Genomic DNA, 20,247 nt, shown 5'->3' on the forward strand with positions numbered 1-20,247 from the left:
ACCCCACCCATTTTGACAAATTTTCACTCTCAGCGGTTCGGTTGAACCGATTTACCAAGTTTGATAAGTTTTTGCCGATTGAACCGGGTTTGACCGGTTCACACTGGTTCATTACCTTATTCGGTTCAATTAGCGGACCGACCGACTTAGGGTCCGGTTCACCGATTTTCCGGTCAAATCGGCCGGTCCAGTCCGGTTTTTACAACACTGGTGCCGCCTGTCCGAGTTCTTCGTGAGGAGGTGGGGAGTGGTACCTGCAAGAGACTTCGATGCTTAAATTAGCAAGGGCTTTAGGTAGATTTTTAGTATATCAGAACGTAAATTATACCTGAGGGTATCAGTGTATTTATAGTAGAATATTAACCACATATGTTGAGTAGTTCTACCTTTATGGGTGGATGATCGTTCTCTTTTTCTTAGGAGTTATTGAGACCTATCTTTTAGGAAAGATAGAGATAGTGGAGAGATTCGCAGAAACAGTTACTTACTTGGGCAAGCAGAGTTGGGCTCCTTTCATGGGGTCCGTCCTCTTTAACGAGGTCAGGTACGGGTTAGAGGCCCCCTTCATGAATTGGGTCGGGCCTGGCTTTAGTTATTGGGACATGATATGAACACATACCTCGTAAGTCATAAAATTCTTGACAATATTAGCATGAAAAAAGGAGCTATAAAATTGTCTTAAAATAGTAAAATATTACCATCCTTTGTGATAAATTTATCTAAAAATAACAGTTGGGGATGTTTAGAATTGAACAAAATCAATGAATTGAACAAAAACATTTCAAAATTGGACAAACTAAAATTTGAAAAATTCAAAAAGTTTAATTTTCTACTTTTTTTTACTTTCATCCTATTTAATTTTCAATTTAAAATTAAAAAATCTTAACCAAATCAAATTGAATCGAAGATATACATAAAATCATAGTTATCAAGTCCGGTTCAATCTGACCAGTTTAATTAGAAACCAAGTTACCTGATCAGACTAAGCCACTTGTTAGGCCAGGCAAACATCACTCCTGCTGAAATTCGGGTCAACCCGTTTGGTGTTTAGTAAAATTAGTGCTCCTATCGGTCTATATAACTCATACCGGATCATGTTTAATGTTTTTTTAAAACCAAAACGACGTCATTCCAGTAAATGACGTCATTCGGTATCGTGTATCTTGAAATTTCATAGTGAAATTAAAATTTATGGTGGTAGTTGTTGTTATATGTGATTTTTTAGAATTGTTGTAAATTTTTACTACACCTTGAAAATGACTATAGCTGAATTTGTTGTTGCAAATTATCAATTAGCTGAATTTGTTGCTGAACATACCATTGAGCAAATTTTTTTTGTTGTTAGATAGCATCACTGAGTTGAATTTATTGTTGATTATCATCATTGGACCTTGAATTTGTTGAACCTTAAATTTATTGCTATATTGCTTAAATAATTACCGAGCTAAATATTTTGTTGCTGTAATTTTTTTTTTTTTGCTAAAATTTTAAAAATATCTCCATCACAAACACCATCAGAAATGTCACTATTTCAAGAACAAACATTATCAACAACTCCTGATGTTACAAGGCTGTCAAATGGGCCAGCCAGCCCATTTAGACCCAGCCTGTTTAAGCTCGTTTCGTCCACGAGCTATAATTTTTCAGTCTGGACTATTTATAGTTAGCTCGATGGGTTAAATGGGCTGGCCCGTTTATCCTTTTATTTTTTTAAGATTATTTTAACAAAAATATCACTTTTAGGTCAAAAACTTTAACCAAACAGTATATTGGTTAAAAGTGCTATTTTTAGAAAAAAATGTAAAAAAAATAAACAGGCCGCCCATTTAGCCCGTGAGTTAGTCCGTTTAACCCGTCATTTTTTCAGGTTAATCGGGCTCAGCCTTTTAGCCCCAAAATTAAATGGGTTTAACTTTAGAGGCAAAATTCGCCTGTTTAACTGGATAAATAGATTGACCCGATGAGTTTAACCCATTTTAACGGCCCTACGAGTAAAAGAGTAAGACTTTATTTTGCAGGTAGTTTTTAGACATGGGATATAGTTCTGCGGATTTTTTTCTCAAATAAAATAAAAAAAGATAAATATTTCCCCAAACCCGAAATTCCAACTTTATTTTCCAGGATACGAGTTTTTTTTTGTAATAAGGGCAAATTCACCGTACTCCCGCGTGAACTGTATACAAGTTATAAAGTTTGCGCGCACCCTCAGCGAACTATATGATGGGTTTCGATGATAAAAGTATGGATGTTGGAGAGTATATGCAAAGCATAGTATTGGTTTTCATTTTTATGGTTGACATTTTCGCTACGATGTCAAAGAATCCACTGTTATCCATTCAATACAATGGTGAAATAGTGTATGACGAAGAGGGTTTTATAGTTTTTAGATCAGGGCAACCGATATTCACCTACATGACACAAGAGGTTGACAGTTTAACCGCTTTGAAGAATTTGATATTGCATTCCGTCGGACAGCAAGAGGAAAATAGGGTTAAAAATATTTACTACAGATATCCAACCGAAGTAGATGGCAGTTTGTTTTATAAAAGGTATATTACACTCGTATTGTCTTTGTTACTATTATGTTTATGAGAGTACGGTAGTGAGAAATACGTTTGTTGTCTTGAATTAGGTACCGTTTGCGTGACGACGAGGACGTACGGCTCATACGGTCGTGGCACAACCGATGAACAAATATCCATCTGCTGAAATTATTTGTGTATCTCGTTGAGGTGGGTGGCCGAGGATCATCTGCAGATACGGTTGATAATAATCCGTTGAGTGGAGCTATTAGACAAACTATCAGAAGGATTATGGTGGATCTTAATATGCCACCCGAGGGAAGTCAGGAGGGGTCAAATGTTGAAGCTTGTAATATTAACTTGATGGACGATAGAGTTGAAAGTCATGATGGTTCGGCTACTAGAGATCCGATGATGGATCAATATGAAGTTAACCCCGATGAGGTAGACGACGCCGAGGAAGAACCAGCTGAAATTCCTGCCGATGGTGACGAGGAAGGAATGAACTACTACGGTGACACTCAGATAGCTCTTACATAACCCGTCATCTCTCAACCATATGACCGGCCAAATCATTTCACGAGGTTGAATCTCGATGCAATGACTTCGAATTGGTCGTTTACACAGGGAGGCTCTGAAGAGGATCCAAGCAATGAGTTTGAGGTTGGACAACAATTTAAGGACAAGGAAGAAGTGATGCTGGCAGTTAAGTAGTACACCATTAGGAGGGCTGCGGATTACAAAATAGTAGAAAGATGGAGGTATAATGCACAATGTATCCAATTTGGACCTAGTTGTAATTGGAGCATACTGATATCATATCGCCGGAAGCAAGAAAAGTGGGAGGTTAAGAGATACAATGGGCCTCATTCCTGCATGCAAACTTCGATGGGACATGACCATGGTAGGTTGGATTCGAAGGTGATTGCGCAACACATTTTCACGATGGTCAAAGCCGATCCAACAATCAGCATCAGGGTTCTGCAAGGAGGTGTGGAAAGGCACTTTGGTTACAAGGCGTCCTACCAAAAGGTTTGGCTTGCAAAACAGAGAGTGGTCGCCAGATTATATGGCGATTGGGAGGAGTCATACAACGAGCTTCCTCATTAGTTATTCGCAATGCATATGTACTTGCCTGGTAAGATTTATTTCAAGTTTTGTTATTTACCATTTTAAAATTCATAGGTGTACAATAACGCACCTAGATTTGTCTCTTTAGGTACTTGGGTGCAATTGGTGACTCAGCTTTGGCCTGGCTCCACGGATACTGTCATGTTTCAGCAAGTCTTTTGGATATTTTCACCGCGTGTTAAGGCTTTCAAGCATTGCAAGCCACTTATTTCCGTTGATGTCAGTCACTTATATGGTAAATACGGTGGGACCTTACTGATGGCGATAGCTCAAGACGGGAATGCAAACATTCTGCCTATTGCATTTGCCGTTGTCAAGGGTGAGACAAAGGAGTCGTGGTCATTCTTTCTGTCGTATCTACGGGAGCATGTCACACCACAACTCGGGCTCATAGTGATTTCAGACAGGCACAAATCCATTGATGGTGCATTGAACGCCGACGGGAGTCTATGGAAACCACCTCACGCTTTCCAAGCGTTTTGTACAAGACACATTGCATCCAAGTTCATGACTCACTTCAAGAACAAAGACTTGAAGAAGGTCCTAATTAACGCAGCGTATTCAAGGTCACAACGTGAGTTTGCTCATTATTACGGTCGGTTCAGGGGAAAAAATGTAGCAATCACTAACTGGCTTGAGGAAATGTCACACTCACAATGGGCACAGCATGCTGAAGAGGGTCGTCGATTTGGTCACATGACGACGAATATATCCGAGTGTATTAATGCTGTTATGAAGGGGTCCCGCAATTTGCCGATCACCGCTCTTGTCAAGTCAAGTTATTTTCGCCTGGGTGAACTCTTTGCAAGGAAGGGTTCTGAGGCACTGGCCCAACTTCAAGTCGGAGCTAAATTCTCTCAGACACTGATGAAGGCCATAGAATTCAACTCGAAGCACATGAACACTATGAATGTTTACCAGTTTAATCGATTGAGAGCAAACTTCACGGTTGAAGAGTTAGCAGCAGTTCCTGGGTCCAGGCAACAGAATTATCAGGTGCTACTTAATGAGGGCACGTGTGATTGTGGGTATTTTTAGGCTCTTCACCTTCACTGTCGTCACATCCTTGCACCTTGCTCTCATGCAAGACTAGATTAGAAGAGGTTCGTTCATCCTGTTTACCGCATGGAGTCGGTCTTCAATGTTTATAGATCAGAGTTTCAACCGATAGGGCATGAGGACCACTGGCCATCGTATGAAGGACCCCGTATTCATCCCAACCCGAGGATAATGAGAGTGAAGAGAGGTCAGCCCGTCAGCTCCAAAATTCACAACAACATGGATGACGTTGAGCATACTGGCGAGAAACTGTGCGGATTATGTTGCCAAAGCGAACACACACGAGGACTTGTACTACCCTTGATGGTGGAGGGGCGTCGTCTAGTCGACGTTAGTCGTGGGGTTTAGTTTACATTTATTTATATGTTTGAAAACTTTCTATGTACTTTCATCGTTTCGTTAGGCATGTTGTTTACAACTGATTTGTTTGCACTAGAAAGTTCATGAAATGAGGACAAAGCAATATATAAGGAAACTGTTTGTAAATGTCAACATGATGTATTTTAATTTGTTTACAGCAAAATATCCCTTTGTACATTACAAATCCATATGAAAAGCATAACAACCTAGAAACTACCTATGCCTTCGCCCGCCACCCCGTCGACCAGCATATCGTCCATGCGGCTGCGGGTCGAGACACCCACCTGTGCCACACGCAGGTGGTCTGACATCCCGCTGTCCGCGACCAAGTGGAGGAACCAGACCAGGTGCAGAAGTGCTCAACTGATCCCTCATCATCGCATAATCTATAGCGGACGACGACCCACTAGAGTGATCATCCAGAAGGCGTGCCAGGTGTGCAGACTGAGGTGGCATAGTATGCATCTGCGAGAATGGTTGGGTCTGCTGTGGTGTCGTGAACACATCTCCCAAACCGAAATCACCAGCCTGTATCACAGGAGCCATCCAGTCCAGGACCATCATCGTGACATCAATCATGTCCTAGGTGTCCAGTATGGGTTGGTAGTCAGACTGGGGACTAAGATCCGACGGGCTAAACGGCAAATGAAACTGGGTCCCCATATCGACATGAACACAGGCCGCGACTCTCTGTCCCTGTTGACTGGTCCCTGCCTCTGAGTGGTGTGAGACAGGTGGTCTCAGTGACAAGTAGTCTCCTAGTACAAGTCCTGAAATAGTCCCAACTGTCTGCCCTAAATCATCAGAGCGGTGGACTGGCGGGCTGACGGGATCTCTATCACGGGCAGCCTCCTCACCACCCTGTCTGCCGTGCCCTGCACCGCGCCTACCTCTCCCCCGGCCCTCCCCCACCCCCTACCTCTCCCCCCTACCTCTCCCCCCTCCAGCTACTGGCCTAATCTCCGGAAGGTGACCGTCTTCTGGCTGATGCAGATCTGGAGCAAGTGGATGGTGTATGGGCAGATCATGTGGCACAACCCCAGCCACCACGAGGTGCTGGTCACAAAGGCCCACTAACTCTGTGTGTGCCCACTGAAGGTACCAAGTCATATATGGGAGCGACGGACGCAGGTATATAAGATGGTGTATGGGCAGATAATGGTGGACCCGAGCATCTCACAACTCATGCCAGCCACCGAGAAGATGCGGGAAGCACTCACCGCGGCCAAACCGGCCATCCAACCGGTGCATGTCGTCAATGTTCAGTGGCCTGGTCGGAATGTGCTGCAAACTACCACGATAACTGACCACACGTCTCAAGGTCCTCCAGTAGTGGGAGCCACCTAATGTGCACCCGAGAGTCAGAGGCATTTGGGAACCTTACACCCCCTATTAGCTGCATGATGTACCCTCTCGTGTACCTCATCAGGCGCTCCTCTGTGATGTCCTGCTCCAACTCTCCACAAATTGTGTTCTGCAATCACGTGAGCTTCACCGTCCACTTGGTCTGTGACTATCGGTCATCTGGGCCAGGAACAACACCAAGTAGCTGCTCACAGAACTCCTCAATAATGCATCTCTAATGGTGCTGCTCCCACCCACCAATGCATCCACTCACAGGATCACCGTCTATCCTGAACCCCAGCTGATAGGCTACGTCCTGCAGCGTGATAGTCATCTCCTCGCACGGTAGATGAAACGTGTGGGACTCAGGCCGCCACCTCTCTATCAAAGTCGAGGCAAGCGGCCAATCATGCTCGAATTCGACCATATAGGCCACATACTCAAACCCAGCTCGTCTGAGATATGGGCTAATCTGCTCTGGTGGCCGTGCTATCAAATTTTGCCTGGTGTGCAAAATCTGAGGCGCCTAACAAACAGAAACAAAAACCACACAAAAAAGGACGGTAAACACATAAAATAAAAAATTTCACTGCTAATTAATTATACTAAATTTAAAAAATACTTAAAAAAGCGTACCACTCTATCAAGCTTGCCAGCAATGTGCTCACCGTGATCTAGTCTATACATGTCACCCTCGTAACCTAACAGCTACTGCTCCATCTAAATACAATATAGTAAAATGAAAACACACATACTGAACTCAGCTCCTTTTACGTTAACCAAATTATTAAAGATATATATTTAATTGTCTAACTTGGCTTATAAACTTAATAATTCTAATTCTACCCTAAACCCTAACTGACATGGTCAACTACTTAATTAATTAGTAAATAACTACCTAAACTCTAAATTTATCGCAACAAATTTCTTTCGATACCAACTAAAACTAATTAATTATTCCACTTTATGAGTCACAACTTAAACTAACGGCTCATACTAAACTAACTAAACATTTAGTTCGTCATATTAACTAACATGATATAGTCCATAAACAACAGCTATACTTAAAAATAATAACATAAAAAAATTTAACTGACATAAAAAATAGTTAACAGTAAATCTAACTAACATACCATCAGTAACTTTGTCACTCTAATTAACATATAATCTATAACTAATTATTTTAACTAACATGTCAACAGTTACTCTAACTAAGTTAAAGAAAACTAACTCTAAGTAAGCTAAAAAATTAACTCTAACAAAGTTATTATTCACTGACCTAGAACTGAGAAAGTCATCTGCAATGAACTTTATGTGCATCGTGTAACACCCTAACTATCAAAATGTCACGCATCCGGCTGCGCCACTCTGATAGCTCGGGTATTACGACTCTTAAAATATTTAATAATAAAATATGAGCCTGTTAAAATCTTAAACCGAATTTTCAAAACATACATCCATACTTTTCAAAACAAATTACAATACTTATGCACACGCACACGCACACGCACACATCATTCCAATATATAAACTTCACATATGAAAACTCCTATCCCTCTTGCAAAGGTTATAATATTAACGGCGAGGGAAGAATAATGATAACTAAACTAAAACATCTTCTATCGCATAAGCTAAACTCAACTACTTTTCATAAGTTTCTTCGTCCGTTTCCTGAAAACAAAAGTTTGTAGGGGGATGAGAACCTAACCACATGGTCTCACCACAGATTTTTAGAATTTGTTGTAAGAAGATATTTAGCAGGTAAACTGTTTTTCAAACTCAGTGATTAAGTATCCAGAAATCCAAAACACAGTTTTTCCTATAAAAGAAAATTAAAAGTTTCCTAACAGTATGAATGACCAATCTGTTCCAAACATAGGTTCATTAAGTCTATGCTGAACCAGCTTGATTTTTCATACTTTACTAATAAATCAATCAGGAACCAATCACAGCCTTCAACTCAGCGACTCAAACAATTTCACAACCAAATCATCATCTCATCATCAATATCCAAACTCAAAGGTACCACAACAAAAACAAACACAGGTAATACATACAAGGAAAACACAGGTATAGATTACAGTTACAGCAAATAGCTCAGATAGCAGTTAATAACAGATAAGCAATTAGGCAGACCCAAACAATTCAAACTCAAGGAAAGCATACAGGTGCATATGATGAATGCCTATCCTATGGCTGTTGATATCAACTATCGGTTACGTAGCCATCCCGACATGTTCTCAAACTCAAAACTACACCATGGGAAAAATCCCCAAGCTCAATAATTTACATGGGAAGAGTCCCAAGCTGACATGGGAGAAACAACACCCCAAGCTCAATAGTAACCACGGGAAAAATCCCGGCTGACATGGGGGCAACGCCCCAAGCTCAATATATTCAATCATTTCTCATAATTATTAGTTTCATTTCCGATACTAATTCATATCTCATCTCATCATTCTTAATTTTACTTAACTCATTGATCATACAATTATTCAAAAATCATAAAAATTAACCTTCACTCTCATACTCATTCTCATCATACCACTTATTACTTTCTTCAATAATTCAGATTCAAAATATAATTCAATCTTTTCTAAATAAATCAAGCACCAAACGTAAACTTTTTCTTCATAATTCGCAAAAATCAAATTATAAAATCCTTGAAAAACTTAATCTTTCTAAATAACTATTTTTAAACAGTCTCCAATTTTATAAAAATTTGGACAGCATCTCCTCTAAAATTCGGACTATGCCACCCTTTCTGGGTCCCAATAAAACCATTTCTCAAACTCCTTTCAACTCAATTTCAAAATCAGAACAATTTCAATATCTCAAACTATTTTCAATTGAAATTCATTTTTCAACAACTCAAGCTCATTTCCAATATTATAATCCTTTCCAGATTCCAATTTATTTCAAACAAAGTCAACTAACATTTTCTCAAACTCTTTTCAACCATTTCAGACACAAGTCATTCACAAATCTCAAATCGTTTTCCGAAGTCAAACTAATTCTAACATCAAATCATTTTTCAATTCTCAAATTATACTTGATAAACATTCGAATCAGATTTTCAAATTAATCTTTCATTCACTATCTCAATACCAACTCAATATACAGAACTACCCACAGTCAAGTAAGCAATCACATTCATTCAAGGCAATTAAGTTCAATTCATAAGACTTCATAATCACCAAAAATATTTATTTGCATAAATATCCATTTATAACAATTCTTAAGAATAAAAATGAGTTTTAATGCAAAAGCCCCTACCTCGACAAGCCGAAACCATACCCAAACACGCCTACCGAACTCTTTTCTCTTAGCCCGAAATCAACGTTAACTTCAATTCCAGCTCTGCACACATTCGCAATAGCATAAACAGCTTGTAAAACATAACATGCAACCTTGGTTACTAACTCCTAAAATCGTTAATATCGCAAAAACTCTAATACATGTAACAGAACACTAACGCAGGGTCTTCGAAATAGAAATACTTACTGTGATAACAAAGCGAAGTAGCAGTGGCCTCTGAACTGGCTTGGCGACAGCTACCTCAAGCGGCAGCGGTGAACAGACTCCGGCGACGGCGACTGAAATCAACATGCAGTGATTGTAACGTTTACGGAAACTCAATAGAAATGAAACCCAATATTCAAGACCTTACCGGCAGTGTTTTTCCGGTGACGGTAGCGGGGTTCTCCGGCGCAGGAGCTTGGCAGCGCACCCCCATCCGCGACGACGAGGCTCGCGATAGCAGTTGGGCACAGTGGCAGGGACAGCTCCGCAACGGTTCTCCTTCGACACGGCTCTCACTCCTTCTCGCAACAACGCCGGCGTCGTTAGCGGCATGCAGACCTGCGACGACTTTCCACGGACGGCGACTGGGTGGTGCGACTCCTCCTCACAACTCTCTCCGCAAATGCTCTCTCTCTTTCTCTCCTCCCTCCTGGTGGCGACACGACAGCGGCAGTGACACGAATCTCCGACAGCGAGGCGCGCCGACACGGCGGCGACGCTCTTCTTCCCTCCTCCTCTCTCCTTCCTTCCCGTTCCCGCGGCTCCCCTTTTCTTTCTTCCCTTTCCTTCTTTCTTTTCTGTTTCAGCTGCTACTGTGTATGTGTTGTTTACTTGTTGGTGTGCGTGTGTGTGAGCCGTGGGTGAGAAGGGGTGGGGTAGCTAGGGTTAGGTTAGATCAAATTATGATTATGTTTAGATGAAAAATAGGATTTGATTTATGAATTTTTGGTTTTAATTAAAGTAGAATAGTTTGAATAAAATTGAGGCATAGGATATTAATTTGAACTCTAATTAAATCCTTAAAAATATTATTTGTTGTACCAAAAGACTAATTAATTAAAATCAAATACTTTAATTGAGATTATAAGATAATAAGATTAATTCCCCTTATTTTTAAAACTTAAAGTATTGAACTATAAAAAATATCAACTATTTAAATTAAATCATATAAAATTCTTATTATTTCATAACTACTAACATTATAATTTAAATACAGAAAATAAATCAACAATTATAAAATTGGATAAGAATCTTAATCTATTTCAAATTCAATTAATCAAAACTTGTTTTAAATATTCTTTAATAAAGTCATTTCTGAAACTAAAGCTACAAATGAATAATTGAATTTGAAATTAGTTTATAATAAATCTTTTCAAAAGTTCTGGGTCTTACATTCTACTCAACTTATAAAAATTTTCGTCCTCGAAAATTAATTACAAAACAAAAGCGATTCACTTTATCTTCACTTTTAAACACATTAGGAAAAGCAAAAATAAAGTTTTGGCATATATATATATATATATATATATATATATATATATATATATATATATATATATATATATATATATATATATATATATATATATATATATATATATATATATGATTTCAAATACTGAAAAATCATAAGTTGTAACATATAAAGAAGAAGCAACAAAGTCTCAACATAAATACATATACAGCTTTCAAATCCCAGGATATTCATATGGCATAAGGATATAATAGTATAAGTGTGATGCAAAAGATTATATAGTTCCAGCATGCGGCGATAGTATAACGTGGCGGAAGGTTTACAAAACAGGCTGGCGTTAAAACATCATGGTTAATAATCGCACACTGATCTCATACCAAGTTCAGAGATTCAACTATTTAAACTCCAACATAACTTATCTTCACCATCCTCAACCGTACTTCATCGAACAGTTCATCCGAGGGTTCTCAGCCTCGTCAAATATTTTGCAAACCTTACCACTAGTCATAGGTCCATCATCGACAAACTCTTTTGTGAGAATCAAAATTTCACAACATCCCATGACGTAGCACACTTACAATTTTCACCTTCCATGTTCATAAACCACTTCTTAAAGAACCAATGCATCGCGTTACCATACCTAAAGGTCACACGTGACGTTAAAACAATCCTCGAGTTTAATCAGAAGGGTACTAAACTTTAGAAAAAGAACAAGTGACAAGGACAATATCTGCAAAAATTTGAAAGAATTGTTGCGGTCACAAGTAATCAAGGGTGTACAAGGAATGAAGAGCGTCAGAAAGAGAAATCAGTTTGGCAACCTCAGGAACGACCCCTGAATTAGGGAAGATTGATAGGAACAACAAAAAGGAAAAGCGGTGTGGTGGTTTGAAACAAAATCAGGCTGAATTAAAGAAGTATGAAATCATAGAAGAAGATTAACTAGGGTCTGTGATGATGCTCACAAGATTTAAAAATTTATGATTAAGAACACTTTCTAATACAGTTGAATATAAAGAATGAAAAACTTAAGGAAGATCACCTCATGTTCTAAAAGAAAAGATATGTAACTCGGATTTTGCAAAAGGATAACAAAACATATATCAAAACTGCAATATGGTCAAAAGAAATTTTAATTGCATTTCTTCCAAACAGTTTCCAAGTAAAAGACAGAATAGGTGAGGTTTGAAGAAATAAAAATCAATTGTGTTAAGGCCAAAATAATGTCTCACCATTCTCGAAAGATATGTAGGTACTAAATCAAATAAAATTGTGCAATGGAATCACGGTAAAGTCGAAAGGAGTCAAATTTTGTTAGAAAAGGAAAGTCGGGGGTAAAGTCTTAAACTACACAAACTTTCAAAGTTCATATTCAAATTCCATTTAGAAAAGAAATTCCAAGGTAAAATTTGCTTATAAGTCAGTAAAGGAAATAAGTGGTGCGTTGCAAACAAACAGGTTTATGATAAATAAGGAAGCTTTTTAAAACTTTACTTAAAATAGCTTATGCCAACTTTAAAACAGCTTTGTCAAATTTAAAGAATAGCTACAGATATAGTTAAGCGAGAAAAATTGATTTAAAATTTCTTAAGAAGAGAATCCAAAACTTATTTTAAAAATTTACATTAAAACTTCAAGAATACACTTGAAATCGCCATCACCTAGGGACATTCAAGAATATTAAGGTGTACTGAAAAAGAAGTCAAGTTATATGAGGAAGAATCTTAAATCAAGGTAGTTTAAACAAGATTCACGAGGCATGAGATATCAAACAAGCTTCCAATCAATCCAAAAGAATACAAAACTCGTAAAGAAAGATAACTCAATCAATAGTGAATTTTCAAGAAAAAACCTCTGACTAAACAAAGACAAGTAAGAGGACAAACGGTGCACTTGATGGAAATGAATTCAAGTTGACTTGATGAGTATGAGATTCACAAAAAAAGGAAAACTGAAACTAATAGTGATGTTCACAAAAGTAAGAGAATAATTAAAAACAGAAACAAATATGACATTTATAGAAGTGAAAAGCTCAAAAAGAAATTGATCCGTTCTTGAAATGGAAGACATGAATCCAACATTTTCAAAAGAGCAAAGAATGCTTAATTAATGTGTTATGCTAAACCAAATTCAAATTAAAAATAGATCAAGTAAAGTTTATTAAACGAAAATCAACTAGAAAGAGACAAAAATCTTTCTTTGATGAGTATCTAAATACATAATCAAGCAAAAATATTCATAAAAAAAATTGTAATATAGTTGTTAGAAAATCGAGTTGTATATGTATATTTTCATAAACCAGTAAAAGAACTGGCGAGGTATTAAAAGTAAATAGTTTCTAAACTGCATAAAGAATTTTCAAAGTTCTATTTAGAGGTTATACCAAATCAAAAACGATTTTATAAATACTTTAAAAATAATAGTTGTAGATATAGTCAAGTAAGAGAAAAGTTAAATCACAATTTCTTTAAAAAGAACTCGGAATAGGAGCTTAAAGGAATACACTGCATCAGCAAGACCAAAGTTATACCAAAGAATATATGGTTAAAAAAAAGAGTTTAAACAAAGGAAGACAACACACCAAGGACGTTAGGCAGACATATGCGGTTGGAGTCAAAGGAGAAAGCATATGAACAGAAGAATAGGGTTGGAGAAACATCAATTCACTTTCCAAAAGAAATAGCAATTGAGGATTCCAAAGTGAACTTATGAGAGAACAAGTCACATTAATCAACAGAGTTCAAGACACCTAACCAAGTAACTTCGAGAAATAGTTTCTAACGTTCCTAAAACCCGCAACTCGTGTTATCTATGACTCGCTTATCGTCTATGATAACCCATTAGTACTCCCATATACATAATTCACTAGTGTTAAGCCGACCAAACTTAATACCAAGAATTATGCAATGCAAGATTAATGGCATTAATCAATACACCGTCATGTGCATAAAGCTCTAATTCTCGTTATCCAAACAAAACCTACTACATGACAGACTCTCAGAGTATGCAATTGAAGCATAGTCGGTCCATTCCTCAAGCTCTACAGGAAGGACTGCTCTGATACCATAATGTAACACCCTAACTATCAAAATGTCACGCTTCCGGCTGCGCCACTCTGATAGCTCGGGTATTACGACTCTTAAAATATTTAATAATAAAATATGAGCCTGTTAAAATCTTAAACCGAATTTTCAAAACATACATCCATACTTTTCAAAACAAATTACAATACTTATACATCATTCCAATATACAATTCACATATCAAAACTCCTATCCCTCTTGCAAAGGTTATAATATTAATGGCGAGGGAAGAATAATAATAACTAAACTTAAACATCTTCTATCGCATAAGCTAAACTCAACTACTCTTCATAAGCTTCTTTGTCCGTTTCCTGTAAACAAAAGTCTGTAGGGGGGTGAGAACCTAACCACATGGTCTCACCACAGATTTTTAGAATTTGTTATAAGAAGATATTTAGTAGGTAAACCGTTTTTCAAACTCAGTGATTAAGTATCCAGAAATCCAAAACACAGTTTTTCCTATAAAAGAAAATTAAAAGTTTCCTAACAGTATGAATGACCAATCTGTTCCAAACATAGGTTCATTAAGTCTATGCTGAACCAGCTTGATTTTTCATAGTTTACTAATAAATCAATCAGGAACCAATCACAGCCTTCAACTCAGCGACTCAAACAATTCCACAACCAAATCATCATCTCATCATCAATATCCAAACTCAAAGGTACCACAACAAAAACAAACACAGGTAAAATATACAAGGAAAACACAGGTATAGATTACAGTTACAGCAAATAGCTCAGATAGCAATTAATAACAGATAAGCAATTAGACAGACCCAAACAATTCAAACTCAAGGAAAGCATACAAGTGCATATGATGAATGCCTATCTTATGGCTGTTGATATCAACTATCGGTTACGTAGTCATCCCGACATGTTCTCAAGCTCAAAACTACACCATGGAAAAAATCCCCAAACTCAATAATTTCCATGAGAAGAGTCCCAAGCTGACATGGGGAGCAGAGACAATACCCCAAGTTGACATGGGAAAAACAATACCCCAAGCTGACATGGGGAAAACAATACCCCTAGCTGACATGGGGAAACAACACCCCAAGCTCAATAGTAACCACGGGAAAAATCCCGGCTGACATGGGGGCAACGCCCCAAGCTCAATATATTCAATCATTTCTCATAATTATCAGTTTCATTTCCGATACTAATTCATATCTCATCTCATCATTCTCAATTTTACTTAACTCATTGATTATATTATTCAAAAATCATAAAAATCAACCTTCACTCTCATACTCATTCTCATCATACCACTTATTACTTTCTTCAATAATTCAGATTCAAAATATAATTCAATCTTTTCTAAATAAATCAAGCACCAAACGTAAACTTTTTCTTCATAATTCCCAAAAATCAAATTATAAAATTCTTGAAAATCTAAATCTTTCTAAATAACCATTTTTAAACAAAGTCTCCAATTTTTATAAAAATTTGGACAGCATCTCCTCTAAAATTCGGACTATGCCACCCTTTCTGGATCCCAACAAAACTATTTTTCAAACTCCTTTAAACTCAATTTCAAAATCAGAACAATTTCAATATCTCAAACTATTTTCAATTTAAATTCATTTTTCAACAAATCAAGCTCTTTTCCAATATTATAATCCTTTCCAGATTCCAATTCATTTCCAACAAAGTCAACTAACATTTTCTCAAACTCTTTCCAACTATTTCAAACCCAAATCATTCACAAATCTCAAATCGTTTTTCAAAGTCAAACTAATTCTAACATCAAATCATTTTCCAATTCTCAAATTATACTTGATAAACATTCGAATCAGATTTTCAAATTAATCTTTCATTCACTATCTCAATACCAACTCAATATACAGAACTAAACACAGTCAAGTAAGCAATCACATTCATTCAAGGCAATTAAGTTCAATTCATAAGACTTCATAATCACCAAAAATATTTATTTGCCTAAATATCAATTTATAACAATTCTTAAGAATAAAAATGAGTTTTAATGCAAAAGCCCCTATCTCGACAAGCCGAAACCATACCTAAACACGCCTACCAAACTCTTTTCTCTTAGCCCGAAATCAACGTTAACTTCAATTCCAGCTCTGCACACATTCGCAATAGCATAAACAGCTTGTAAAACATAACATGCAACCTTGGTTACTAACTCCTAAAACCGTTAATATCGCAAAAACTCTAATACATGTAACAGAACACTAACGTAGGATCTTCGAAACAGAAATACTTACTGTGATAACAAAGCGAAGCAGTAGTGGCCTCTGAACTGGCTTGGCGACAGCCCGGCGACTGGGTGGCGCGACTCCTCCTCGCAACTCTCTCTCTCTCTCTCTCTCTCTCTCTCTCTCTCTCTCTCTCTCTCTCTCTCTCTCTCTCCTGGTGGCAACACGACAGCGACGCTCTTCTTCCCTCCTCTTCTCTCCTTCCTTCCCGTTCCCGTGGCTCCCCTTTTCTTTCTTCCATTTCTTTCTTTCTTTTCTGTTTCAGCTAATACTGTGTGTGTGAGCCGTGGGTGAGAAGGGGTGGGGTAGCTAGGGTTAGGTTAGATCAAATTAGGATTAGGTTTAGATGAAAAATAGGATTTGATTTGGGAATTTTTTGGTTTAATTAGAGTAAAATAGTTTGAATAAAATTGAGGCATAGGATATTAATTTGAACTCTGATTAAATCCTTAAAAATATTATTTGTTGTACCAAAAGACTAATTAAATAAAATCAAATACTTTAATTGAGATTATAAGATAATAAGATTAATTTTCCTTATTTTTAAAACTTAAAATATTGAACTATAAAAAATATTAACTATTTAAATTAAATCATATAAAATTCTTATTATTTCATAACTACTAACATTATAATTTAAATATAGAAAATAAATCAACAATTATAAAATTAGATAAAAATCTTAATCTATTTCAAATTCAATTAATCAAAACTTGTTTTAAATATTCTTTAATAAAGAATTTCTGAAACTAAAACTACAAATGAATAATTGAATTTGAAATTAGTTTATAATAAATTTTTTCAAAAGTTTTGGGTCTTCCACGGATTTTTATACTACGCCGAACTCAATATAGAGTTCGCCAGGGTTACAACGAACTTGCCCTTATTACCAAAAAAAAAAAAAAAAAAACTCGTATCCTAAAAAATAAAGCTGGAATTTTGAGTTTGGAGAAATATTTATTTTTTTTATTTTATTTGAGAAAAAGATCCATTGTTCTGCTGCGTTACATGATAAATTCCCTTTTCTCCAATATTTGCTATACTAAACTTTATATTATTTCCTATTTTTAATCTTTGGAACTCTAATCCTGTCATCCTCAGCTGCAGCATTATTAGTCACTCTTTCCATTACCATTGTCTCTACCATATTCATTCTCTCTTCTGCGTTGCCCAAGATTGCTGCTCTCTGCCCCAAGTCAACGCTCACTGCTGCCGCTTTTCCTGTCCACATCCCAGATCACCAGTAACTAAATTCCTCATTTAGATTGTAGCTTGTCACTTTCTCCCTTTTTGTGCTTGCCTCTATGTTCATTTGTGCTGCCTCATCAGGCTATTAACAGCTGTAGAAGGCCGTACATTTTCGACCTTCAAGGAGGTTGGTTGATTCATATAAATTTCTTGTTTCTTATGTAGTATTTTCATCTTGGTGCAGGGATATTGTTTTTCCTCTCCTGATAAAACATTCAACATGCTTAATTTTTGTTGCCGGATCTCTCAACACTCTTCCAGCCAAAAGTACTCCACACGTGGGTGCTCTAGAATCTGAAATAGATCTGTTGTCACCTCACTGTGCAATCACTCACTCAATGTCTGCAACACCTCTCTCCAGTCACGAGCGTCACCTCTCCCCCTTAAAATATGAATGTAAAATGTATTATCCCCTTTCTCTTCTGTTCCTTCAAATTCCAATATTAGTAGTACAGAATAACTCCTCTCTTCTCTTCTGCACAGGTTTTCCTATCCGATTGGTGGCTTGCCAAGCCTTGCCTTCCACTCCAGGGCTTAGCGGTTGGTGGCATTGCTTATGGCCTGTAAGAATCAATCAATTAATCTTATTTCTTTATTTGATTCTTCTATGTTTGTTTTGAACTTATATTTCATTACACTACATTTCCCTTGTTCTTTTCTATTCTGTAGGAGAGAGAGAATGTTCTTATCGACAGTGATTGCAAAGAGGCACGAGGCGAATGTCTTGGAGACCGAAGACGGAGTCACTCTTCACTTAAATAGTTTCATTAACAGCTCCCGCTCATCTCAGAATGGCTTCCCGCGCAAGGTACTATGCCCATATTCATATTCCTATCTTATTCAGTTTTTTTATTACCATAGGTGAACTGAATCACTTCACTCGTGCAAATGCAACTTGTGCACCCCATCTTGCTCCAATAGCAACAACAAATTTGTCTAGTCTCATAATCTAGTGCACAAAACCAATGCTTTGACTATCAACCTTCCAAGATGGCACAAGCAGATATATAAAAAGAATCAAGAGAGCCTATTCTAAATTGTAATTGACAATCTGTTTATTAGTAGAAAACTCAAGAACACCGAAAGAAAGTACCAAACAGCAGAGTATTACTTAGAGTTGGTTCGAAATAGTTGGTTACTTTATGAAATTATTCCCAAATTCAAAATGTATATAAGATGCTCTACCTACCTCCATAGTCAATTGCTAGGATTAGAACTCTCCTAATTGACCAGATATCCAATGTCTTAATGTTAGTGTTTGCTGCTAAATCTCTTTAAACAGGTATGCAAAGACTTCTTGTTGGGATTTCCAGACGATTGGCAAAAGTACACTGCTCATAGTTTTGGAGCTAAATGTGTCAATGGGGATACTGGATTTCATGAGCCAAATGCTTGTTCACGCAAGAGGGCTATTGATGCTATCCCATTTTCCATTCATGATAGGAAAAGTCTAGGAGGCCAACAATTTTGTTAAATTCTGTCCAGCATATAACCAGCAAAGAAAAGTGAGTCATTAGATGAAATTTCACACCCATCTCACACCATTAAAACCATCATTGATGGCTATTTGAGGCTACAAATCACAAAGTTGCTGGCTGTTGGGTTTTTGGGCTCCCTTCCTATTTGGAGAAAAAGTCCAAATGCTAGTATCCAAACCCATGAATAGTTGAAGTGGCTGAGGTAAGTTAGGGTTGAGTGAGAGAGAGGTCATTTTTGCAAGAGAACACCAAACACTAGAGAGAAAAGAAGAGAGAAAGTTATTTTCGTACATACACAAAGCTGTCTCTGTAAATTGGTCACTTCCGATTCGTTAACCGTTGGATCGAGCTCAAATTTGGACAGAGTGTTCTACACATCTGGTTCTTTGATTTCACCGTTCGGATCTTCAATTTGACATCTGTAGCTAGAAATATTGGCCACGCACAGTAGCTCTGTTTTGTGGTATTTTCATCTTCTTGTTCTTGTTTTGAAAGCTTTGAAGCTTGGATTGTTTGGCTTGTTGTATGCACGTTTTGTGCAGTAATTTGTGACTCTCTTGTACCCTATTTTTCATTATAGTGAAGCTATATCCTGGTCTTGGTGACTCGTGGTTTTTACTTCTCTCATTGAGGAGGTTTTCCACGTTAAAAATCTTGGTGTGTTAGCTTGTTTCCAAATTTCTGGTTTATGTGATTTTTCGCTGCTATTGGGTATTATTGTGCTGGTGTTAATACTTGTTGTGAGTGGATATTGTTGCTCCTCTAATTCTTGCAAGTAGGGAATTGTGTGTTTTATTCCTATCACTGGCCCTCTAGCATTCCTCTGAATGATAATCGTTCGGCAGAGAGACATGATTTTTCCATTGTCCAATGATGTAATTCTGAAAGCAAAAACGAATATCTGCAATGAACCAGAGAATTCAATCGGCAATGTTTTGAAGCAATCCGTATCAAAAAATAGTGTGGAATGCAGCAATAGCAAGAAAATTGTGGAGGGTGAACGCGAGGACAATACTGTAAGTCGTA

At 37.3% G+C, this 20,247-nt stretch overlaps 1 protein-coding gene and 1 non-coding gene across 2 annotated transcripts; both read left to right on the plus strand.

Moving 5' to 3' along the window:
• Window positions 1-3,410: 3,410 nt before the first annotated feature.
• Window positions 3,411-4,691, plus strand: LOC112769946 (uncharacterized). Its single transcript, XM_025814391.1, has 2 exons — window positions 3,411-3,554; window positions 3,708-4,691. The coding sequence occupies exons 1-2, from the start codon at window positions 3,411-3,413 to the stop codon at window positions 4,689-4,691; spliced, it is 1,128 nt and encodes a 375-aa protein (XP_025670176.1).
• A 12,880-nt stretch (window positions 4,692-17,571) lies between these two features.
• On the plus strand, window positions 17,572-19,873 carry LOC112769278 (uncharacterized). Its single transcript, XR_011876533.1, has 5 exons — window positions 17,572-17,738; window positions 17,928-18,146; window positions 18,227-18,306; window positions 18,413-18,551; window positions 19,026-19,873. It is a non-coding gene; the product is annotated as an uncharacterized protein (transcript).
• The last annotated feature ends 374 nt before the right edge of the window (window positions 19,874-20,247 follow it).

This window comes from Arachis hypogaea, chromosome 18, assembly GCF_003086295.3.
Source record: "Arachis hypogaea cultivar Tifrunner chromosome 18, arahy.Tifrunner.gnm2.J5K5, whole genome shotgun sequence".
In the NCBI taxonomy this organism is placed as follows: domain Eukaryota; kingdom Viridiplantae; phylum Streptophyta; class Magnoliopsida; order Fabales; family Fabaceae; genus Arachis; species Arachis hypogaea.

Bases quoted from the DNA above. Each gene is read 5' to 3' on its own strand.
- LOC112769946 (XM_025814391.1), top strand. From the start codon at position 3,411: ATGGGACATGACCATGGTAGGTTGGATTCGAAGGTGATTGCGCAACAC. The intron at 3,555-3,707 runs GTTTGGCTTGCA...TAAAATTCATAG, and splicing joins ACAAGGCGTCCTACCAAAAG to GTGTACAATAACGCACCTAG.